The following is a 25,336-nucleotide window of genomic DNA, read 5'->3' as shown; positions in this document are numbered from 1 at the left end:
TTCCCTTAGACTTGCTGGCTGATTTGCTCATTAATAACGGTGTACATCGTGAACTTGCCGTTATTTTTCAAGAAAGGTTTGGCCCAATGAAAGCAATCTGCCAAGTATCACAATAGTTAGTTGAAAAGCTAGAAGTGCAACAAAAGGACAGACTTCAATCCCTTGAAAATATATTCATAGAATAAGTTATACATTTAGAAGCTGCAACTGAAGTGCAATGCAAGGGCTGAAGTATTTCAACAGCCATCAAAAGTGGCAGTCTTTCACAAGACATTAAATTCTGAATAGATTTTATTTTTGAAGAGTTAGATATATTTGTTTTAAGTTGGATATATTCTACAGCATGTAAATCAAGAAGCTATACGAACATTGTTTGAACTGTCTTTGAAATATTCACATGGAAATTAGACAGACTAATAACAGGCTTGACATTTTGTTAATGTGAGGCACAACCCTAGTTTTAGTTTCCCCAACAGCATGCATGCTCATTCTGTTCAGAAAGACATATAGTAACTCCTCCAGAAGACCACCCGATTATACCATGATTCATAGTCTAAACATTATTATGCTGTAAGCAGAGTCCCCCGATTTTTGCTTGAAAAGAACCCTAAAGCATTATTGCTGTATTACACCGGCAATTGAAATGGGCTCATTCAAAATTCCCACACACCATTCTATTTCACATAGTCAGTAAAACTTAAACTCATAACCAATGGTAAACTGGCAGATCTACTTTTCTGGGTAATCTAATTCTGAACAGTTACAGGTTTCTAGAATCTGGTGTTCTCGCTGAATTATCAATGTAGTGACAGCAGCACCATCCACTCCCATTCATTTCCTGTGTGCGAGACCAGAATTCACAATTGGCTGCAAATTATGTAAACTAGTAGCTGTTCATTTGGCACACAACCCAAATATCCCACATCATCTAATCTAACTCCAAATTTAAATTGGGCATTGGTAGGAACAAGGCCATGGCAAACAATTTTATTCAATCATGCTCATTAAGTAACCATTTAAAGCCTGTGTATTGATTACAATGGGCAGTGCCCAAGAATTAGTGATCAACTACTTTGCACAGCAATTTTGCTATGAGTAATAAGTTGTAAAAACCAACCCAAGCTCTTTAGGAGTCAGATGTACTGTACAAGACATTATGCAAAATTCACAAAGGACAACTGGTAACAAAAATACAGTAGGACTGAACAACAAAGGCAGCTGGTTATCCACAAGAAACTGGTCCCTGCAGTACATAAGGTTAGAAAAATGTAATAACTCAATACAGAATAAGGACACTAGGTTTATTGGCATACAAGTTCAGAAATATCAGACTTGATTAAGTTCATACCTCCAAAATCACCTTGGAGCTACCTCAAATTTGAGTCAGACCCATTCAGTGGTGAGAAGTTAGCTCTGTGGACACCCAAATTCTGTAAAGAATCATTATTTTCCTATGCAGAGACTCACTCCTTACCCATCATAGCCAAAACTGAAGAAATTATTAAGGCAAGGGCAAATTGAGACAATTTTCTAATCTGCTATATTAAATAAAATTGGCCTGGTGATACTAGAGCCAATTACAGAATGTTCAATGTAAATGTCATCTGAAGAGCTTACAATCAAGTTAAAATTGGACTCGCGACTGCCATCTAGTGCAGTAAACCTCGACTCTGTTAAAGCGTTTAAGAAAGAATTGACAGATTTCATATTCAGCTGGCGTAGAATGACAATGGCAATAAATAAAACCTAATGGAATTCCCAAAAAGAGGCTGATCAAATTGCTTTATTTAACTTGCTCTAGTTATATCTTCCCAATTCATGATCAAAACTCTAAATATCACTAGGGATAAGCAAGCTGCAAAGTTCACATATTTGATTTTACTGAAAAAATGTAATTAAAAATGAGGATCCAGCTAAGTGTCTAAAAATATGCACAATAGCAATACAATAGTGCTCAAGGCTATATTTGACTGGGATCACATTATTCTGCAAGTTGAAATCTTTATTACTTCAGATTTGTCTTAATTACACAACTTCATTTTTATTTAAGAAATCACTAAATGCATGTTGCCGTTTCCCGCTATGTAATCTTCCATGACATATACCATCTTTGGTTAAGTTGGGAGAACTGGGGGAATTGTTGGGGAGGCAGTCGGCTGCTGGAGATTTCTCTGTGCCGAGTGCATCAGCAACTGATTCAACTTGGGCCATTCTCCTCCTTCCCCCAAAGCACCAAGAAACTGTATACAACAGCACTGGAGAGCCGCATGTGAATAATTTTAGGGAAATTAAACCATGTCTTATTCATCTACAACATGTATTAGCTGCATTGTCATGCCACCCTAGAATTTTTCTTTTCTTGTCTGAGGATGGTAATGCCAGCTGCCTTCAGTAATATGCCCAAATTGCCATTCTTCATGCACAAGTTAAGAATTGTTAAATGTTACACCAGGAGAATCGGCCATTTGGACCATTAAGTCGGTGTTCCTTTTTTTCTCCACAAACCATCTAGTCAAACCCTATTATCCTGCTAAATATCCCATACCCTTGAATATTCCTCCTTATCAAGCATTGGCAAGCTACATGATCATGCACATGGGGCACTCGGGCAACAGCCATGCTCAATCTGGTCTTCACCCAATATCCACAGTAGGTACTGTCCAGCAGAGGTTACCAGGAGCCTATTTTTCTGCTTCCCTAATCCAGGAACTGAGGCCAACTATGGTACCTTCCACTGTGGAGGAGAGATCAGCAAACTCAGCACAGGCAAGAATCAAACTCAAGACTTTCCTGATATGTATGGCTCAATATCATATGGTGATATATATTAAAACATTGATAATTCACTGGCAAACTCAGCCACAATACCAAACCTAAAAATTAAAAGAAAGCTTTGGCAAATTTTACTTTGAGAAAATGCACCATTTATTATGGTTTTCAAGTGAAGCGATTCCCCAAATGATCATGAATTAAGGTGGAATCAGAGTACTCTAAAGCAAATATTGAAAACCCCATTTTCAATAGTTGCTAGCAAAACACCAATTGACTACCTATTCCTTCTTTAAATTTCAATGAGCGTCACTGAACAAAAATGCCATTGTGGCATGCAATAGTGAGGGCTGCAATTTAACCAGCATTCTCACCTGATGTCATGAATTCAAGACCCATTTCTAGGCCTTGAGCATATAAACTCGACATAGTGCAGTACTGCAATGTTGGAGATGCTATATTATACCAAGGCCTGCCTGCTCGACCATCATTGTTGTTCGTGGGGTCTTGCTGTATGCAAATTGGCTGCTGGGTTTGTATACATAACAGCAGTTACTACACTTCAGAAGAACTTCATTGGCTGTGAAGTGCTTTGGAACACCCTACAGATGTTAAAAGATGCAAAAGATAATAAATGCAAGTTCATTCTATTGCTACTGGAGTGTATTCACATCAGTGCCATTTAACTATGAAACCCAGGTTGGATTCAGTATACAGTAGGACCAACAATCCATAACCTGGCCAAATACCCAGTTTCAGGGGATGTACAGATTTCCTCTGACCGCTTAAAAATTAAATATAACCACAGCATTAGCAAAGATCAAAAGATATGTAATTCCAAACCCAACTGATGCCCACTAGCCACAATTTTCACCAATAACCATTTACTTTAAGAACAAAAACATAACAGATCATGAAATTGTACCCACTCAATAGATTATTCCGAGGTGGTCAACCCTGGATATCAGAGTATTTATGCGGTTAAAATATAATTCCATAATCTGCATAGAAGTTACCTAGTTACTCACCATCATTATAGACAGTCCCTCAGAATCGAGGAAGACTTGCTTCCACTCCTGAAGGAAGTTCTTAGGTGGCTGAACAGTGCAATACGAGAACCACAGACAGGTGGTGCAGATAGTCATTGAGGGAAGGGGTGGGTGTGATTGGTTTGCTGCACGCTCTTTCCGCTGTCTGCACTTGTTTTCTGCATGCTCTCGGCAATGAGACTCAAGGTGCTCAGCACCCTCCTGGATGCACTTCCTCCACTTGGGGCGGTTTCTGGCCAGGGACTCCCAGGTGTCAGTGGGGATGTGGCACTTTATCAGAGAGGCTTTGAGGGTGTCCTTGTAATGTTTCCTCTGCCCACCTTTGGCTCATTTGCCATGAAGGAGTCCCGAGTACAGTGCTTGCTTTGAGTCTTGTGTCAGGCATGCGAACTATGTGGCCTGCCCAGCGGAGCTGATCAAGTGTGGTCAGTGCTTCAATGCTGGGGATGTTGGCCTGGCCAAGGATGCTGATGTTGGTGCGCCTGTCCTCCCAGGGGATTTGTAGGATCTTGCGGAGACATTGTTGGTGGGATCTCTCCAGCGACTAGGTGACTGCTGTACATGGTCCATGTCTCTAAGCCATACAGGAGGGCGGGTATTACTACGGCCCTGTAGACCCTGAGCATGGTGGCAGTTGAGGGTCTGGTCTCTTTTCTTAAGGCGGCTGAAGGCTGCACTGGCGCACTGAAGTCGGAATTGAATCTCGGCGTTGATGCTGCTCTTGTTGATAAGAGGCTCCCGAGGTATGGGAAATGGTCCACTTACCTACTTACTATAGAAACCAAAACTAGCCATCATTGTTCAATCTTTACAATATACTTATGCTCTATATCTATCTCAATGGATTGATTCTAATTTGGACAGCCACTTAAATTGATACTCCCTCTGTTGTAATGTATTTGTTTCATGGGTTCTTTGCTTAAGAATTCATAGCAACACATTGCTATTAAGAACTAATTGGCTTATTAACAAAGGTTTAAGCAGCTACACATTACCAATTCATCCACTAAGTTCACAACTGCATACCTCATCGTGGATGACCTAGACCCAATTGACTGGGGTTTTATGGAGTCTTGTGAACATCACGTGACTAAGCCACTCACAATGCAACAGCTCTAAACCTGTGAGCATATTCACAGGTGCATACATTACATCTGTGATAGGAGACATATTTGTCTGTAATTTACTTTTCTTTCAATGAAACGTTCCACAGATCACAAGATTTTTTTAAAGTCCGAGAGTTGACTTAGTATTGAATGTCCATCACCAGATGGGTCATCTTGTGGCCACTTCAACCCCAAAAAGACTGCATAACCACTACAATCTCCTCCTAAAGAGGCAGGTACTCGTTAGTCATTAGATCTTCGACAAGTGCAGGTTTGAGCCCTCACTAGATGGACAGCAGGTACCAGCACCTCAGGAAATTTTTGAGCAGCACAAACTGACCATAAAATGTGAATGCATAATCACTGTCCTCCTGACCAGGGCATCGATGCATCACATCCCACAGATTAGTGGTTCCACCAATTGGAAGCAGAGGTTCATCAGCAGCAGTTTGTGTCTCTCTCCAACTCACAGTGCATACTGAGCTTTGGACATAGAAGCCTGTTTCTCGTATTGTGCTTCCAGGTAACATTTTCCTATAGGAGTTACCCCCAATTTCAGTTTCCTCAATGTTTCTACAACAGACATCTGCCTTCAATCTGGCAGAAAGCTAACAGTGGCTTAAGCTTGTCACAGCAGCCTCCTTGATAGACTAGACCTCCAACTCCAGTGTGCAACCAGTTTCTGGAAATTCTCCTCCTCCCATAGGAAAGTTTCTAAACCACTGTTTGGCAAACATTGATGGGCCTTTTCTCACCCTGGAGCTTCAATTATGCCAGCACTTTCTAGTCAAAGAAGTAAATTTTGCTTCCACCATTAATGGAAGTCAGTATTATTATGGCTTGTTGTTGGCCCAGATTAAGCTAACTATTTCATATTGATTCTTTCAATACCTAGATATCTTTCATCTTTTCATCTCAGTAGAATACTCCTTTCCATTGTAAATTATCCTCAAGCTACTTTTCCAAAACATAAAATATCATTTATAAACTTGCTTTACGGCAATAATCCTGTTTTTGAACTAACATTTACTGATAGTTAAATATATGGGTTTAAATTTAAATAAATAGGCAATTGTACAGAGAATCGAAAAACCAAAAAATAGTGTCGAGTGCAAATACTATCCAAGTAGCAGCTATATCAACTCGTACTCTTTTCTGAGATGGCTTTTCTCCCTCTTCTGCAGATACCAGCCAGCTCTTGGACTGGTTCCCAGTACCCCACAACACTTTAACCAAAATTGCTGACATGTGAACCAGCATTAAAGTTGTTGGCATTGGGGGCAGGGAGGAAGAGGAGAGAAATTACAGCAAACTCCAATTAAATGTTACCTCAGTAATCAGGATTAGCTACCTTGGCTGATTTCAGCCCCTCTCCAGCCTGGAGGAGAACCCATGCCAGCTGAGCATAGACCAAGGATTGAATGTGACCTTTAAGTTTTTATGGCTCAGCAGCAGATAGGGAAACGATTTACTACTAAACTAATGTCCACCCCTCAATAAGTTTTCAAAGCAGGAGCTCAATAGAAAGATATCAATGGACTGATCAGGTGGGCAGAACAGTGGCAAATGGAATTCAATCTGGAGAAGTGTGAGGTAATGCATTTGGGGAGGGCCAACAAGGCAAGGGAATACACATTAAATGGTAGGACACTGAGAAGTGTAGAGGAACAAAGGGTTTTCGGACAGGATACACAGAGGGTAAAAAGGAGGGGGGGTCACAGTATTGATTAAAGAAACAAATACAATTGTGAGGAGGGATGATAGGTTGGAAGGATCATCAAATGAAGCCATATCAGTTGAATTGAAGGACAAAAAAGGGGTAATCATACTGCTGGGAGTATACCATAAACCCCCAGTCAGAGGGAGATAGAAGAGCAAGTATGTAGGCAAATTCCTGAGAAGTATAAAAACTATAGGGCAGTGATAGTAGGGAATTTCAACTACACTAATATCAACTGGAATAAAATTAGTGCAAAAGGTACAGAGGGTGCTGAATTTCTAAACTGTATTCAGGAGAACTTTTTTTAGCCAGTATGTAGCAAGCCCAACAAGGGAGGGGACAGTTCTGGACTTAGTTTTAGGGAATGAAGCTGGGCAGATGGAATGGGTATCAGTGAGAGCATTTTGGTGCTAGTGGTCATAATCCAGTTAATTTTAGGGTAGTTATAGAAAAGGACAAAGATAGACCAGGAATAAAAATTCTCAATTGGGGAAAAGCCAATTTTGTTAAGCTGAGAATTGATTGAGCCATAGTGGACTGGAAACAGCTAACTGATGGTAAATTAGTGTCAGAGCAGTGGGAGGCATTCAAGGAGGAAATCTGGAGGGTTCAGAGCAAGTATGTCCCCTTGAATAAAAAGGGCAGGACTAACAAATCTCGAGCCCCCTGGATGTCAAGGGACATATAGGATAGGATAAAGAAAAAAGGGAGGATTATGACAGATATAGAGGGCTCAATCCTGCATAAACTCTAGAATATAGAGAGTGCATGGGTACAATTAACAAGGAAATTAAGAAAGCAAAGAGAGCATGAAAACATTTTGGCAAGTAAAATTGAGGAAAACCCAAAGGTGTTTTATAAATACATTACAAGCAAGAGGATGACTAAAGAAAGAGTAGGGCCTATTAGAGATCATAAAGGTAATTTGTGTGTGGAGACGGAAGACATGGGTATGGTTCTAAATAAATACTTTGCATCCGTTTTCACAAAAGAGAGGGGCGATGCAGACATTGCAATCAGGAAGGAGGAGCGTGAAAATAATAGATTAAATGATGGGAGTATAAAGTGGGAAAATGTGAGGTTATCCACTTTGGCAGAAATAATAGAAAAGCACATTATAATTTAAATGGAGAAAAATTGCAAAGTGCTGTAGTAGAGAGACCTGGGGGTCCTTGTGCATGAAACACTAAAAGTTAGTATGCAGGTACAGCAAGTAATCAGGAAGGCAAATGGAATGTTGGCCTTTATTACAAGGGGGATAGAGTATAAAAGCAGAGAATTCCTGCTACAACTGTACAGGATATTGGTGAGGCCACACCTTGAGTACAGGGTACAGTTTTGGTCTCCGTATTTAAGGAAGGATATACTTGCATTGGAGGCTGTTCAGAGAAGGTTCACTAGGTTGATTCCAGAGATGAGGGGGTTGACTTATGAGGATAGGTTGAGCCTATACACATTGGAGTTCAGAAGAATGAGAGGTGATCTTATTGAAACACAAGATAATGAGGGGGCTCGATAAAGTGGATGCAGAGAGAATATTTCCACTCAGGAAACTAAAACTAGGGGACATAGTCTTAGAATAAGGGGCCGCCCATTTAAAACAGCTGAGGAGAAATTTCTTCTTTGAGGGTTGTAAATCTATGGAACTCTCTTCCCCAGAGAACTGTGGAGGCTGGGTCATTGAATAAGTTTAAGGCGGAGATAGACAGATTTGAGTGACAAGGGAGTAAAGGGTTATGGGGAGCGAGCAGGGAAGTGGAGCTGAATCCATGATCAGATCAACCATGATATTGAATGACAGAGCAGGCTTAAGGGGCCAAACGGCCTACTCCTGCTCCTATTTATAATGTTCTTCTGAAATAAACAGAGGGGAAGTATTAAGGGGTTTAGTAGCTTTGAAAGTGGATAAATCCCCAGGCCCAGATGAAATGTATCCCAGGCTGCTAAGAAAAGCAAGAGAGGACATAAACAGAGGCTCTGACCGTCATTTACCAATCCTCTCTGGTTACAGATGTGGTGCTGGAAGACAGAAGGACTGTTAACGTGGTACATTTGTTTAAAAAGGGAGAAAGGGATAGACCAAATAATTACAGGCCAATCAGCTGAACCTTAGTGATGGGAAAAATATTGGAAAAAATTCTGAGGGAACTGGGGGGGTGGGGGTGTCGATGAGGGTAGTGCGTTTGATGTAGTATAATGTAGTGGATTCTAGCAAGGCTTTTGATAAGGTCCCACATGGCAGACTGGTCACAAAAATAAAAGCCCATGGGATCTAGGGCAAAGTGGCAAGTTGGATCCAAAATTGGCTCAGAGGGAGGAAGCAAAGGGTAATGATGGATGGCCATTTTTGTGACTGAAAGGCTGTTTCTAGCGGGGTTCCGCAGGGCTCAGTACTAGGTCCCTTGCTTTTTGCAGTATATATCAAATGATTTAGACTTGAATGTTGGGATATGATTAAGAAATTTGCAGATAATATTAAAATCGGATGTGTGGTTGATAATGAAGAAGAAAGCTGCAGACTGCAGGAAGATAACAATGTACTGGTCAGGTGGGCAGAACAGTGGTAAATGGAATTCAATTCGGAAAAGTGTGATGTAATGCATTTGGGGAGGGCTAACAAGGCAAGGGACTACACATTAAATGGTAGGACATTGAAAAGTGTAGAGGAACAAATGGACCTTGGAGTGCAGGTCCATAGATCCCTGAAGGTAGCAAGCCAGGTAGATCTTCTTAGGCAGTCCCCTGGAATCAAGGATGACTTGCTTCCACACTAAAATGAGTTTGAAGGTGACTGATGAGACCAATGTGGGATCTACACTCTCGATCACAGGTGGTTGGAGGCAGGTGGGTGGGGTGCTTTATTTGTCATATGCTCCTTCCGCTGCTTGTACTTAGCTTCCTCGTGCTCCCGGCGAAGAGACTCAAAGTGTACAGCATCTACTCGGATGCTTCTTCTCCACTTTGAGCGGTCTTGAGAAGCACTGAAGAAAGATTGGATAGGCTGGGTTTGTTTTCTTTGGAACAGAAGAGGCTGAGGAGAGACCTTATTGAGATGTATAAAATTATGAGAGGCCTAGATAGAGTGAATGGGAAGGACTTATTTCCCTTAGCAGAGGGGTCAACAACCAGGAGACATAGATTTAAAGTAATTGGTAGGAGGTTTAGAGGACATTTGAGGGGAAATGTCTTCATCCAGAGGGTGGTGGGGTCTGGAACTCACTGCCTGAAAGAGTGGCAGAGGCATAACCCTCACCACATTTAAAAAATACTTGGATATGTACTTGAAGTGTCATAACCTACAGGGCTACAGACAGAGAGCTGGAAAGTGGGATTGGGCTGGATAGCTCTTTGTTGGCTGGCATGGACACGATGGGCCGAAATGGCCTCCTTTCGTGCTGTAAATTTCTATGATTCTATGGAAAGGCCCAGATAGAGTGGATAGGAAGGACCCATGTCCCTTAGCAGAGGGGGCATAGATTTAAAGTAATTGGTTGGAGGTTTAGAGGGGATTAGAGATCATTTTTCACCCAAAGGATGGGGGTCTGGAATGATGTGTACTTGAAGTGCCATAACCTACAAGGCTATGGACCACGAACTGGAAAGTGGGATTAGGTTGGATAGGTCTTTGTTAGCTGGCACGGACACAATGGGCAGAATGGCCTCCTTCTGTGCTGTAAGTTTCTATGATTCTCTGATAGGAATTTAACAGTTCTGATACTTTACAACAGTTACATGTGAAAGCTGCTTTCATGACTTAGAACATTATGTCAAACTACTTTTCAAAAAAAAAAATGCTGCTGACTGTCACAAATAGAGGTTTAACAGCAAAGCGAAGTTGTTGCACTAAATATAACTTGATAAGCTTACTATCAGATAAGGCTGAATTCAGATTAAATGTGAAATGTTTCATGTGAACGTAAAAAGATTACAGTAAGATATACAAGTACTTGATATGGTTAGAGTCAAAATTATAAGCCACACCACTGTGTTTTCTCTATACTACATCACTGTGTAGAGCATTAAAATAAACTCTTCTATTGCCAACAATTGTCCACATTGTTCTGGATCATTTCCACATCTGCTGCAATATTCTGGACTAAAAAGTTTGTTTTGCTATCGTATATTCTTAAGTTTCCAATCTGTGTGCCAGACAATGAGCGTCCTTCTGCATACCACTTTTCAGTCCCACAAAACAAGTTGTTTTCATTAGGAATATTGAAATCTAACTATCAAGCAATCTGAAATGTAGTGCTTCGGCTTTAGACTAGGTGTGCAGTTGTGCTTTAAGACCTGCACTGCAAACTATAACTGCAACTTCTGCAAGAAGGAAGAATATTCTGCATCTGAAGAAAATTGCTTCTACTATTTTCTATGTGATACAAGAAGATTCAAAATCCTATAAATACAAGGCTAAAGTACTTCAACGGGATTTCTATTCAATTATAAAATAATTTAACGAAGCTGGTGTCAGTTTGGCCGAGTTGGCAGCAGCTTCACTTGTGACATCAGGTGGTCAAAGATTTACAAATCTACAACTATTATACATAATCTAGGCTGATAATCCAGTGCAATAGTGCTGTACTGTTGGTATGAAGTGCTGTTCTTCAGTGGAGGTGCTTAACTAAGGCCCATTTGCTTGTTCTAGCAGTTCCAGTGGCTGTTAAAGATGACATGGAGAACAGCATCAGGTTCTTTGTGTCTTGGCTAATATTTCTTCCTCAACTACCACAAACAACAATACCAATTGGTAATTTATCTCATTATTGTTTGTGTGATCTTGCTCTGCCCAAACTGGCTGCAGTATTGACCTACACATCAGTAGACACTGCACTCCAAAAAGTAAGTCATTCTTTGTGAAGTGTTTTGGGCATTTCTTAAAAAGATGGCAATTCTTTCTTAGCTGCTTTCCAAATTGAATACAAACCAACATATTTGAACTCTGGAGTGCTGGCTTTGTTGATTTTTTACAAACTTCAAGTTTTAGATTTTAAAAATGTTGAAAATTTTTCCTGCATTAAATACTCAAGTTAGATTTGATTTAATGAAATAACCACATTTTATTGATGCTCTTTTTTTAAAAAAAAAGATATTTTGTGCTTAAAGATTAGCTTCAGGGGAATTTAATACTTCTCTATTTTTTCAACATTACACAACATTTCTGATACTTCCAAGCCAACCATTCTTGCACCACCCAAGTTGCAATCTAGTGACAAATGATTGTCCATTATGTGCCAGGGACTTTGTAAGGGGGTAGAGTATTGTAAGGGGAAAAGTATTGTCGCCAAGGTGGAAGTAGACATTCACTAAAGTGGATACTGAAGGTAGTGAATTGATCAGACACATAAAATGGTCCAGATTAAAGGGCTGATCAGTATTAGGAGGTTGAGAGAAGTCGGGAGTTCCTCCATCTCACAGTAGGGATTGTAATATATCGCCTATTGACAGACTGAATGTAAAACTCACTTAGTACGTAAAGCTCACTTATAAAACTCACTTACAAATGGGTTTTTGGAGCAAGGCTAAGAAGCAAAGCTTGATGGTAAATGAACCATCAACTGTGTTGAACTTTGGTGCAGACAGAGAGAGTGGAAACTTACATATTCAGTACAGAACACCTACCAAGGACAGTAGGGAGCATGCTGTCTGGAAACATAGATTGTAGCAGCAACTGCACCCATGGGAACGAGATAGTTTTAACTGGAGTTATTGGGAAAGGGATAAGAAACCAGGTGCATGGGAACGAGATAGCAAACCCTGGGAAGCAAGGTTAATCAACAAGTCATGAGGAACTGAGGCAAAGTTAACACTGTTGAACAACACATTCCAGAAGGGTGACATGTGATGGGAAATGGACAGGTTGGGAAACCACTCAGCAGTCTACGAATCAATGAAGTGCCATTGATAAGCAGTAGGCCAATCGGTGGTCATAGATGTTTTGTAGTAGGGTCGCACTCCTCGAAAAACAGTATAACTGTGCATGTAGAAAACCTTGTATTTCAAAGGTTCATTCCTGAACTCACCCCTTCATGCTTCAATAAACCGAGGTTTCGTCTGAGTGATTCCGTGGTTGCGATACAGGCGAGTGTTGACTCCTTATATCAGGAAGTCCACCTTGAAGAAAAAGTCGTCTTCTTACCCAAACAGACTTGCACCCACAAGAAACTGAATTAAAGGGACTACAAGTTTATAATTCACTCAATTGATTTCTACTTTGCACAGACATCAAACATGCAGTGCAAAGCTGTGATCTTATTTTGCCTACTTGAGGTAGATAAAAGATTGTGTATTGCAAATATATAACTATGTCACTGCTAGATTATTCAATTATTCATCATTTGTGCAATAAATGAATTTCATATTTCAAACAATGTCTACTTAGATGTTTTAACACCTCCAAAGCGAATGTTATGGAAGGACAAGGTAGTCCAATACATAATAAATTACCAAACAGGGTTAACTGTTCATTTCCCAGACATTACCAATACTTGATTTCAAGGCAAGTACTGACCCTCTCAAAGATTTAGGGAATTAGAACTCAACCATGAGTGATCTGAGCTGAAGCAATCCAGCATAAACTGTAGTTCAAACACAAGCATGCTGTTTAATGTTGAAGATACAGTACTGACACATTTAATGCATATAACATTTAAGTGGGGTCCAGTGACAAATATGAACCCAAAAAGGTGAATTGTTTAAGCTACATTCTGGTTAGTACTTCAAGAGCTATTGAACACTTCATCCAACTTCGACAATACCGCATGAAAATTATTGTGTTTGTTTATGGCAGAAAACTTGCGGCCAGTGACAATTCGGAGATGGTCACATGGCAGCAACTAGTGCAGTTGTGCTGATCTACATTCAAAAGGTATGGATTGAATGTCCGAGATTAAAGAAACTGGGATTGTTCCCATTAGAGCAGAGAAGGTTATGGGGAGATTTAATCAGGTGTTCAAAATAATGAGGGGTTTTAATACAATAAATAAGGAAAAACTTTTCACTAATGAGTGGGTTGGGAACCAGTGGACACGGACTTATGGTAATTGGTAAAAGAACCAGGGACTAGAGAATTTTTTTCAAACCCAGAAAATTGTGATTTGGAATCCACCACCCGAAAGGGATGATTGGAAGCAGATTCAATAGTAATTTTCAAAAGGGAATTGGATATATACTTGAAAAAGAAACATTTGCAGAACTATGGGGAAAACAGCAGGGGGAGTGGATAGCTCTTTCAAAGAGCAAACACGTGCATGATGGGCCGAATAACCCCCTGTGCAATCAGAATCTATGATCAGCACTGAACTGTATTAATGCACACCAATTTAAGTACTGTAGAAGTCTGGCATTTATAGTGCTGGTGAAAACCATTGGTTTAGATTTTACACTAGGTATAAGGCAGTCATACATCGAGTTTAAGCCACCAAATACAGTAAACAAAGAAATACAGAAAAATAGTTTGCTATGCAGTCTAAATCATGGCTGCAATACATCAGATTAACTGTCATGGAAGCTTCCATAAGCAAATCTCAAGCAATTTCAGAATTACTGGAAACATATCATCTAACCCCCTCCCCCAAAATAATTTTCTTTATCTTGTTCTCCTGTTTAATGTCACTGCCACCAACACTTCAAGTTGTGCTTGGAGTTTAGTGGGCGATATGCAGAAATAACTTGACCAAGAGGTCCACTTTTTCCTCGACTACATTGGCAAAGCAACTCAGAGACTATGCACTCATTATCAACAAGGAAAAGCTCCCTTGCATAGGTATACAAAATTAAATTACTTTTGACATCTTTTATACAAGTCAAAATGTGTGTTTGAAGGGTTATGTTGCAGGCTTAAGTGTTTCATACAAATATTGTACATTGAAAATGTTAACTCCAGCTCATGCACACAACCTTGGCTCAGTGCTAGCACTTGTGCCCGAGTCAGAAGGTCCAGAGTTCAAGCCCCACTCTAGAGCCTTGAGCACATAGGACTAGACTGAAGCATCAGCCTAGGTTAAGGGAGTGCTACACTGTCAGAGATGCAGTCTTTCCAATGAGATGTTAACTGAGGTCCTGACAGCCCTCTCAGGTGGATGTAAAAGATCCCTTGGCACTATTCGAGGGGAGCAGGTGAGTTTTCACAGTGTCCTGACTTATCGCTCTGATGTCACAATCAACACAGATCATGACCATTTTTGTCATTGCTGTGTGCACCTTGCTGTCCACAAATTGTTCTGTTTCCTTACGTTACAACAGTGACTACACTTCAAAAGCATTTAACTGGCTATAAAGCACTTTGCGATATTGAGGTTTTGAAAGTTGCTATATAAATGCAAGTTCTTTCAGTCAATTCAGATCTTAACAGTTAATCACCACCTCTTTGATAAGTACCACACTGCCTTGCAACAAGAGTCAATTTGCTTATTAAAATTTGATCAAGTTCCACTTCATTCTCTTCTCAGGATACTCATCATGCAATTAGGCACACATATCACCAAGCAGTGGGAACTGTTTACGCAATGCAACAAATCAAAACAAGTTACTCTTTCCATAATGAACTGACTTGCTCTGGTGAGTCACGTTGAACAAGAATGAAAATACTTTGCACATTGCGTCAATTTTTTTTAAAAAAAACACACAATAAACAAACGCAAGTCTTGCATTTACAACTCATGTAGTAGCTAGAAAGTACAGAGTACACATCAGCATTATTCCCACCAACTTGGAGACAGCGAGAGCTGAACGAGACCAGAACTGGGATAAAGAACGCAGCAGGCCCCGTGAGCAGAGCCAGCGAGACCAGAGGTGGGAGCAACTCAAACAGGTACAATTTGAAAGAGTGACGTCAGAGTAAAAAACCTAGTGATGTCAGCACAAGGGAAGGAGCTGATTGGTGAGTAACTGATCAGTGTTTTTTTTTTAAGCTTTAAGTTTATTTCTTCTAATTTCTTCTATTAAATGGCAGGGCAGCTCAGTCCCACGCAGTATGCATCATGTGCCATGTGGGAACTTCAGGACGCTTCGTGTCCTGGACAACCATATGTACAGGAAGTGTTGTCAGCTGCAAGAGATCGAGCTCCGGGTTTCAGAGCCTGAGCGGCAGCTGGAGTCACTGCGGTGCATCAGTGAGGCGGAGAGCTTCGTGGATAGCATGTTTCAGGAGGTGGTCACCCCACAGCTAAAGAGTGTGCAAGCAGAGGGGGAATGGGTGACCACCAAACAGAAGAGGAGGACCTGGCAGGTAGTGCAGGAGTCCCAAGTGCATCTCGTTCTCCAATCATTATTCTGTTCGGAGTACTGGTGAAGACAATGGTTCCTCTGGGGATTACAGCCAGAGCCAAGCCCATGGCACCAGGAGAAGCGAAAAGGAAAATAAGAGGGGCAAAGAGAGGGTATGAGAATAGAATGGCAGCCAAAATAAAAGATAATCCAAAAGTCTTTTGGCATATAAATAGTAAAAGGTAGTAAGAGGAGGGGTAGGGCTGATTAGGGACACAAAAGGAAACCTAAGCATGGAGGTAGAGGGTATGGCTGAGGTACAAAATGAGTACTTTGTATCTGTCTTCACCAAGAAAAAGGATGCTGCCATAGAGATATTGAAGGAGCAAGTACTGGTGACACTTGATAAGATAAAAATTGATAGAGGTATTAGAAAGACTGGCTGTAATTAAAGTAGATAAATCACCAGGAGCGGATGGAATGCATCCTAGGATGCTGAGGGAATCGAGGACAGAAATCACGGCGGTACTAGCCATAATATTCCAATCCTCCATAAATATGGGAGTGGTGCCAGAGGACTGGAAAATTGCAAATGTTACACCATTGTTCAAAAAAATGTGTAAAGTTAAATCCAGCGACTACAGGCCTGTCAGTTTAACCTCAGTAGTGGGGAAGCGTTTAGAAACAGTGATCAGGGACAAAATTAAGTCAATTGGTTAGGGGTGGATTAGTTAAGGAAAGCCAGCTCGGATTTGTTAAAGGCAAATCATGCTGAACAACCTTGAGAATTTATGAAGAGATAACAGAGAGGGTTGATGAGGGTAATACGGTTGACACAGTGTACATGGATTTCCAAAAGGCATTCGACAAAGTGCCACATAAAAGGCTTGCCAGCAAAGTTGAAGTCCATGGAATAAAAAGGACAGTGGCAGCATGGATACGAAATTGGCTAAGTGACAGGAAACAGTAGTGGTGATCGATTGTTTTTTGGACTGGAGGCAGGTATACAGTGGTGTCCTCTGTCAGTTCTAGGGCCACTGCTTTTCTTGATATATATATATATTAATGACTTGGACATGGGTGTACAGGGCATAATTTCAAAATTTGCAGATGACACAAAACTTGGAAGTATAGTGAACAGTGAGGAGGAGAGTGTGATCGTCTTCAGGAAGACGAACAGGCTGGTGAAATGGGCAGATATAATTTAACGCAGAAAAGTGCAAAGTGATATATTTTGGTAGAAAGAATGAGGAAAGGACATATAAACTAAATAGTACAATCCTAAAGGGGGTACACGAACAGAGACCTAGAGGTATGTGTGTATAAATTGTTGAAGATGGCAGGGCAGGTTGAGAAAGCAGTTAAAAAGGCTTATGGGATCCTGGACTTCATAAGGTGCAGAGTACAAATGTGTGGAAATTATGAAGAACTTGTATAAAATACTGGTTCGGCCCTAACTGGAGTACTGTGTCCAATTCTGGGCATCACACTTTCGGAAGGATGTGAAGGCCTTAGAGAAGGTACAGAAAAGATTTACGAGAATGATTCCAGGAATGAGGGACATCAGTTACGCTGATAGACTGGAGAAGCTGGGGTTATTTGCCTTGGAGCAGAGAAGATTGAGAGGAGATTTGATAGAGGTGTTCAAAATCATGAGGGGTCTGGACAGAATAGATAGAGAGAAACTGTTCTCATTGGCGGAAGGGTCGAGAACCAGAGGACACAGATTTAAGGTAATTGGCAAAAAAAACAAAGGTGACGTAAGAAAAATCTTTTTACGCAGTGAGTGGTTAAGATCTGGAATGCACTGCCTGAAAGGGTGGTGGAGGCAGAATCAATCTTATGTTTCAAAAGGGAGTTGGATAAGTATCTGGAAAATAATTGCAGGCCTACAGGGAAAGGACAGGGGAGTGGGACAAGCCGAGAGTCAGCACAGCCTCGATGGGCCGAATGGCCTTCTTCCATGCTGTAATCATTCTATGATTCTATAATAGTTAGTAATATGCTTTTGCGGAGGCTATGAAAAGCACACAAAATGACAACGTCCAGGAAACGAAGTGCTTACAGCAAGGAGTCAACCCGATGCATGAATGTGTTTTGATGCTGTAATGAATTACATTGTAAGTTTTAATAAGAATTTTTTTGCACTTTCAATTAAAGGAGAAATTATCATTAAAAGGAAGCCATTTTCCAAACATGATATTCATGCCCAATTCTATGCTTTGCATAACCTACCACAAAGATTACTGAACTTCCCAATAGTAGCACAGTGCAATAATATTAATCCATAGGGTAGTTATACCATATATTTTAATCAGCGCAAAACTGAAACCACTTCACATCAGCTTGAACGGTGGTCTAATTTGGGTGTGAAATCCAACTTAAACAATAAATGTAAAACAACAACCACCTGTATTTACAGCTCCATCAACATAGTAAAAACACCCAAATGCACTTCACAGGAGCGTTCAGACAAAATTTGACTCCGAGCCAGAAGAAGAGATGTTGGGACAGGTGGCCAAAAGCTTGGTCGAAGAATTAGGTTTTAAGGAGTGACTTTAAGAAAAAAAAGAGAGGTAGAGAGGCAGAGTACTTTAGGGAGGGAATTCCAGAGCTTAGGGCCGAAGCAGCTGAAGGCATGGTCACCAATAGTGGAGTGATGAAAATGGAGGATGCACAAGAGCACAGAGATCTTGGGGAGGGGGTGGGGGAATTGTAGGGCTGGAAGAAGTTAGAGATAGGGAGGGGTGATGCCATGGAGGGATTTGAAGGCAAGAATGAGAATTTTTAAATTGTGGCAATGCGAACCAGGAGCTAATGTTGATCAGCACGCACAGGGGTGATTGGTGAACGGGACTTGCCGCACGTTTGCATACGCTCAAGTTTGTGAAGGTGGGAGATTGGCTAGGAGAGCAATGGAATACTCAAGTCTGAAAGTAATAAAGGCATGGATGAAGGTTTCAGCAAATGAGCTGAAGTAGGGGCGGAGATGGGCGATATTACAGAGGTGGAAGTAGGCAGTTTTGGTGATGGAGAGAACATGGGGTCAGAACTCAGCTCAGGATCAAATAGGATACCGAGGTTGCGAACAGTCCGGTTCAGCCTCAGACAGTGGCCAGGGAGGGGGACAGCCAGGGATGGAGTCGGTGCCGAGGGTACAGAGTTTGTGGCAGTGACTGAAGACAATGACTTTGATCCTTCCAATATTTAATTGGAGGAAATTTCTGCTCATCAAATACTGATGTCAGACAAGCAACATGACAAATCAGTGGCAGTGGAGAAGTCGAGTGAGGTGGTGGTGAGGTAGAACTGGGTGTCCTCAGCATACAGGTGGAGTCTGACTTTTTTTGGATGATGTCACTGAGGGTGTAGATTCACATTGGTAATATTTGTGGCCATTCATTCACAAGAGCACCTGGTAAGTGAATAAAATGTGGTAGATGAGTTATTCGCTTACTAGGATAACAATGAACACAGCAAAATATTCACAAACAAAATAATAAATGCATATAGGATATAATTCCCTCCCTAAACCCCTCTGTTTTCCTTTAAAGCACTCCTTAAAAACGACCTCATACCCATCCTAATCATTCTTTATGTGGCTCGATAATGTGACAATAGCTTGTGAAGTGCCTTGGTACGCTTTATTATGTTGAATGGTGCGATATAAATGGAAATTTTTGTTGGTTTCGGAATAGCAGAAAAAGACCACTGCATTATGAACTGCAGAGACAAAAAATTATTGAAGTAGAAATAATGAGAAAATAACCATGGGGAAAAAAATGCTAGACAGGGGAAGGGAATCAGTAGAGCTGTTGTGTGTTTCAGTGTATTTTATTGACTGTACGGTGAGTGAGTGGGTGCAATTTCAGCTACAGGGCAGCAATTAAGGTGGATACAGTGTTCATAAGTTTTCAAGTTTAAGCTCTTTTTCATATTCCCACAGCAGTATTACTACAGTAGCTCAAGCACCAACCAAACCCTCTGAATTAAGTAATGATAGATTACCTCATTAAAAAAAAAAGGAGTGACAAGAAATATATTTTCTGCCCTCATTATACAATACAATAAAACTTGAATTAGAAAATACAGTAAGTAGTCTTAGATAAAGATTAGGTTAACAATGGAAAGACTGTGGGGATTACAACATGCAAAGATCAGTTTAAAAAGAAAGAAGATTAAGGTTGTATTTAGATTACAATGAAACAAAGATCTTTAGTTAGGGATGTTCAATCTACCACTGCATAAAATGGTATCAAATTAAATATTTGACGGTTAAAGCTTTTCATTTTACCATAATGATTTACTATACAAATTATATAAAGAAAGTAACTCCACCCTGATATTTAGTCTATTGTCTGTCGCAGTGCACTGTACAATAAAGGGAATGCTTGAAAGGAATCTACATTCCATTTTAGAAATTGTGATCACTGTACATTATTGGTCTCCATATTAAATTTGTACTCAGGGAACAAGTTACTGTACTTTAACCACCTTAAATACTGAATATACTAAATGTACAGGGGAAGTTTCAGTTAAACACTCAAGTAGTTGATTTTGTGATCAATCCAAGTGACAAATTTGAATGTCTGTTTCAGGAGCTTTAAACAATTTCCTTTAAAGCACTAGATTTTAAAAGCACTATATTTAATAAGTAAAAAGCTACAGGAACACCGAGATCACAGCCTGTTGGGGATTAGCCTCTACCGACCAGAAACAAACAGACAAGTTGATGTACTGGAGATGAGTTCTTCAATTAGGCACTGCAGAATATGGTGACTTAGTTGCAATGAGACAAAAACAATTCTGCTGCAGCAAGCAAAATAGTTAAACGGCAAAACATGTGTGTTGCTCATTGCTTCTTTAGTAACAACCTGACTTGTGCAGTTAACACTTGCAGACATATTAACCAATTATAAGGAAAACACAAAACTCTGCACAAAATATATTCTTTAAAATAACATGCATTATAAACATCGTCACCTTGGGTCTTGTACCTTCCACAAGAAAAATTGCAACTGCCTACATACATATATATTTCATTCCTAGTAGAGCGCTTGCTTTGGGAGTCTTGTGTCAGGCATGCGAACAACATGGCCTGCCCAGCGGAGCTGATCAAGTGTGGTCAGTGCTTCAATGCTGTGAATGTTAACCTGGTCGAGGACGCTAATGTTGGTGCGTCTGTCCTCCCAGGAGATTTGTAGGATCTTGGAGACATTGTTGGTGATATTTTTCCAGCGACTTGAGGTGTCTACTGTACATGGTCCATGTCTGAGTCATACAGGAGGGCAGGTATTACTGCAGCCCTGTAGATCATGAGCTTGGTGGCAATATGGGGGCCTGCTCTTCAAACACACTTTTCCTCAGGTGGCCGAAGGCTGCACTGGCACACTGGTGGGTCAAAGGTGGGCAGAGGAAACGTTACAACGACACCCTCAAAGCCTCCTTGATAAAGTGCAACATCCCCAGACACCTGGGAGTCAATCCCTGGCCAACGACTGCCCTAAGTGGAGGAAGTGCATCCGGGAGGGCGCTGAGCACCTAGAGTCTCATCACCGAGAGCATGCAGAAATCAAGCACAGGCAGCGGAAAGAGCGCGTGGCAAACCAGTCCCACCCACCGCTTCCCTCAATGATTATCTGTCCCACCTGAGAGAGACTGTGGTTCTCGGATTGGATTGTTCAGCCACCTAAGAACTCATTTCAAGAGTGGAAGCAAGTCCTCCTTGATTCCGAGGGACTGCCTATGATGATGATGGATATATTTCATTTGAATTATTAAATCGACCTATTTGACTGCAGTTGTTTTAAGTCTTATGTATTTAATAATTAGGTAGCATCATGTGGGACTACAAAGGAGATCGCATCATAAATAAAAACAGAAAATCTTGGAAATGCACCTGCTAATACCTGAAGAGAAAATACAAGTTAATGTTTCAGACCTGAAAACAGGAAGATCAGCAATCCCCTGGATAAATAACTTGCATATCTTACAGCCCTGAAGGAGCTAGACTTGAAGTGTGTAATACTTTTCATCAGCATACAGACTTGCCATGCATTTTCTGTTTACATTTCAGATTTAAGTTTGCAATTTTTTTTCTTCATTTCTCAAGGAGTTCTCAGCTGTTGAGTGGTTTCCCTCAGTGGGGGAGCAGATTGATTTTGATGGAAAGTGGCAGCTTTATGGAAGCTACTGTCCAAGAGGACAACATGGATAACACAAATGGAATGCACATAAATCTAGATGACCAGAAGATGTGGGGTGCACTGAAAACACTGGAGAGAAGAGTTACCAATAACAGCCTCCCTACTTCAAGCATATTGAAAAAGTAGCACAGCAGTCATCTCATTATATAGTTTAAGGGACAGAGTTGAACTACTGTCTCCTTCCTCCATCACCCAAATACATCTATGGGACTAATGCCACTATGTACAATCATTTAGTAAATTCACAAACATGTTGGCCAAAATTTGAGAAGATAAAACCCATCTAACCTGTAGTGACCACAAGCATTTGACTAGGTAATGCTGAAAGTCTTAGCGCAAGATGCTTGGATTAATTATAATGCAAGCAGAGGCAAAATTTAGACCATCTAGCCAATAAAATGCATTCCTCCACTGCATAAAGCAGCTTGGTTTTAGCTCCACAGAAAACATAAGATTACCAATCTTACAAAATAAGGAAAATAAATTGTACATGATACAAAAAAAAACACAAATCTGAAAAATGTTTTCATCAGACCGAAAATCTTCTTAAATTCAACATTGGAAATTTTTCCATTTTGATGGTGAGCTCAAAAATATAGTCTGCTCTCAATAAGAAAACTTTTAAGATGGTGACACAGGCTTCTGGAAAGAGATAGAAGTCCACCCATAACCATTAAACTATTCTCAAATATAATTTGAATAGACCATTCATTGGCAAACTGCAGAAGAGCTTCATAATTCACAAGTGAAGTTTTGATTTAATTCATGCTCACCTCACCAAAGTGCATTTATCACTACTGTAGACAGCAAACAAAAAACTTCAACAGTAGTTGTAACTATGTAATGTTAAGAAAAATAAACCACTTCAAAAGTTACAAGACCATCAGAGTGATTTGTTATAACAAATAACAGTTAACATTAACAACTGGTGCAGTGACACCACAGAATGACCACAAGAATTTCGAGGTTAAAACATCTGGAATACCTACACATGCACATTCATTTCAGAAGTCATGCTCCTTGTCTGAATGTTTCCTCTATTTTGACTTTCAAGTTTCAGAAATTAGTCATAAAACCTAGTCCAGAGCTACCAACCTAAAGTTCGTGCAGAATTTGAACTCTAAACACACCAAAAAGGTGAATATACTCAAATTATGATCAAATAATATTTTAAAAAGTAGTCCAATTTGGTTTTGACAACAAATCACTTACGATACCAGGTGATAAAACACTTTTAAATACCATTAAAAAAGTTTTCCTTCTAAGAATTTATACATTTAGAAAATCAAAACACTAAGGCCAAATATTATTGAATCACAAAATGCCCCACTATCTTTTCACCACTGACTGAAAATTAAAGTTATAAAAAAGTGTTTTGGAAAATGCTTCCTTTTGAAAAATATGAAATGTAAGAAAGGAAGACATAAATATACTGACTAGCTACATTCATAATGCTGCTTGACAGTTACTGCATAATGAAGATCGGAAGAGTCTAGTTGATTTTGCCATGTAGGATCCCAGAGTCTGAAACAACAGAAGGTCCTCAAAAGTATGATGATTTGGGATTTAATAATTTTTACCTTTATTTTTTCGTTAAATATTTTGATATTTAGGTTCGGTTTAAACAAAATATTTTAACTTCAAATATTCGCCATAGTTTAATTATACGTCCGCTATTTTTTTTAAAGAAACGGTTAGCACTCCCAATATATACACACTTGTTTCAGTGCGGCGAATACTTAGAACACACAAGTTTTAAAGAGCTCCGTGTCCTCACACTGTATATGGTCACAATTTCAGGGGGTAATTCAGGCGTTATCAAATTACGGGATTGCTGTGTTCAAAGTTTCTCCGGTCACCACGGCAAACCCGAGCTAATTTTCCAACTTAAAATTATTTTAACGTTACATCTTAAATGCGCGCTATGACTTCGCAGGATTGACGCCGCCAGACAACCCTCGTTGCTTCTCTGACTTTGCCTTTGGTAGGCAAGGTTGTGGATCATCTATATATAACATATATTTAAAACTGTATGAATTTACAGGGGAATGCAGCTATCAGTTTGAGAAGGTTTTGTAACTGATCCTCGTCCATAGCCACAGAAGTGTCAAGCGCCCGAAACACCTGCGTCAGCGACCCAACATTAACCTGAAAGCAACATTACATACTGAACGGGAGTGGGGTGGGAAACTGGACTGACTCGCCCCAGCGTGGGTGCAGAGTGTCGTTTTTTCGTTTAAAAAAAAACCCACATTAAACAACGAATGTCTCACCCCATTTTTTCCACCTGCTGAAGACACGCCGATTCTCTCTCTCTCTCTGTCTGCTGGGAATGCTCCTGGTTTTATTGCGTTAAAAAGGATGGAGATGATGCCGAGATCCAGGCTCACTATTCCAGCTCAGAAAAAGACATCACACAGTCATTAATGTCATTTCCCCCGCGCGCACCAGAAAAGAGCGAGAGATGCGGACCCGCGGCGCTCGTTAAGTCCTGCGGAAAGCCTTCGGTCTTGGGTGCCTGGAGGAGGTGGTGGTGGAGGAGGAGGAGGGTGTGAGAGGGTTGGGGAAAGGGGGAGGAGGGAGGATAGTGGTCGTCGATTACGGCCAGCGGCTGGCGAAGAAAAGAGGGCGCGAGGCTGCCGCACTAGCCGGGTCAAGATTCCAATCACACGGCGTTCCGAGCGCTGCATTCCATTCCTTTGTCAGCCCAGCCTCGCTCCGCTCCACGCCGCGCCAGTCCCCACTCACTCCATCACACTCCAGCACTTCTGCCCAGCCATCCTCCGTGCGCCGGACCTTTAAATAAACGTCAGCGCGTCACGCCGTCGCGCCGTCAGTCACCCCCACCTGCCCGCCTCGTTCCGGCTCGCAGCTGACGTCAAAGCATAGCAATTACTCGGTGACGTTAGGCCTGCTCCCCACACTTTCTTCTAATTATACCCACAGCATCCTGTAATTTACAATGCCCTAGTTTGGTCGAAGAGCCACCCACCATCACATCCACAATGGTTTAGGCAGCACAACAGGATGTTAGGACGTTGGCAAGGAGTTTCAAATATAGAACCAAGGGTGTTTTCAGCTACTCATAAAGCTCTCCAATTTGTGAACAGGGAACATTAGAATGTGCAATGGTGACCAGACAACATTGGCTTCTCCTAGATCTCATGTAATTGACAACAACTTTAATTCCCATAAACAGTAGATAAAATACTGTTTCAAAATGTATTATCTCTAGTAACTTTCGTCACAATTTACTGCTAACCTTTACAAAACAAATCGGAT

The 25,336-nt window shown here is 40.7% G+C and overlaps 1 protein-coding gene across 3 annotated transcripts in view; it reads right to left on the bottom strand.

The window, feature by feature from the left end:
• homer1b (homer scaffold protein 1b) overlaps positions 1–24,833 on the bottom strand; it is a 103,710-nt gene extending 78,877 nt beyond the window's left edge. For 2 of the 3 annotated variants that reach the window (XM_070879747.1, XM_070879749.1), the window contains exons 1-2: positions 24,328–24,833; positions 12,665–12,755 (exon numbers count right to left, since the gene is read on the bottom strand). In XM_070879747.1, coding sequence (XP_070735848.1) covers positions 12,665–12,672 — 8 coding nt within the window. In that variant the 5' untranslated portion in view covers positions 12,673–12,755; positions 24,328–24,833. The remainder of the gene's footprint in view (positions 1–12,664; positions 12,756–24,327) is intronic. The other variant, XM_070879748.1, reaches the window with a different exon arrangement.
• Between the last annotated feature and the right edge of the window lie 503 nt (positions 24,834–25,336).

The sequence above is a fragment of the Pristiophorus japonicus genome, chromosome 1, assembly GCF_044704955.1.
Source record: "Pristiophorus japonicus isolate sPriJap1 chromosome 1, sPriJap1.hap1, whole genome shotgun sequence".
In the NCBI taxonomy this organism is placed as follows: Eukaryota; Metazoa; Chordata; class Chondrichthyes; family Pristiophoridae; genus Pristiophorus; species Pristiophorus japonicus.
This window is presented reverse-complemented; position numbering and strand designations above follow the sequence as displayed.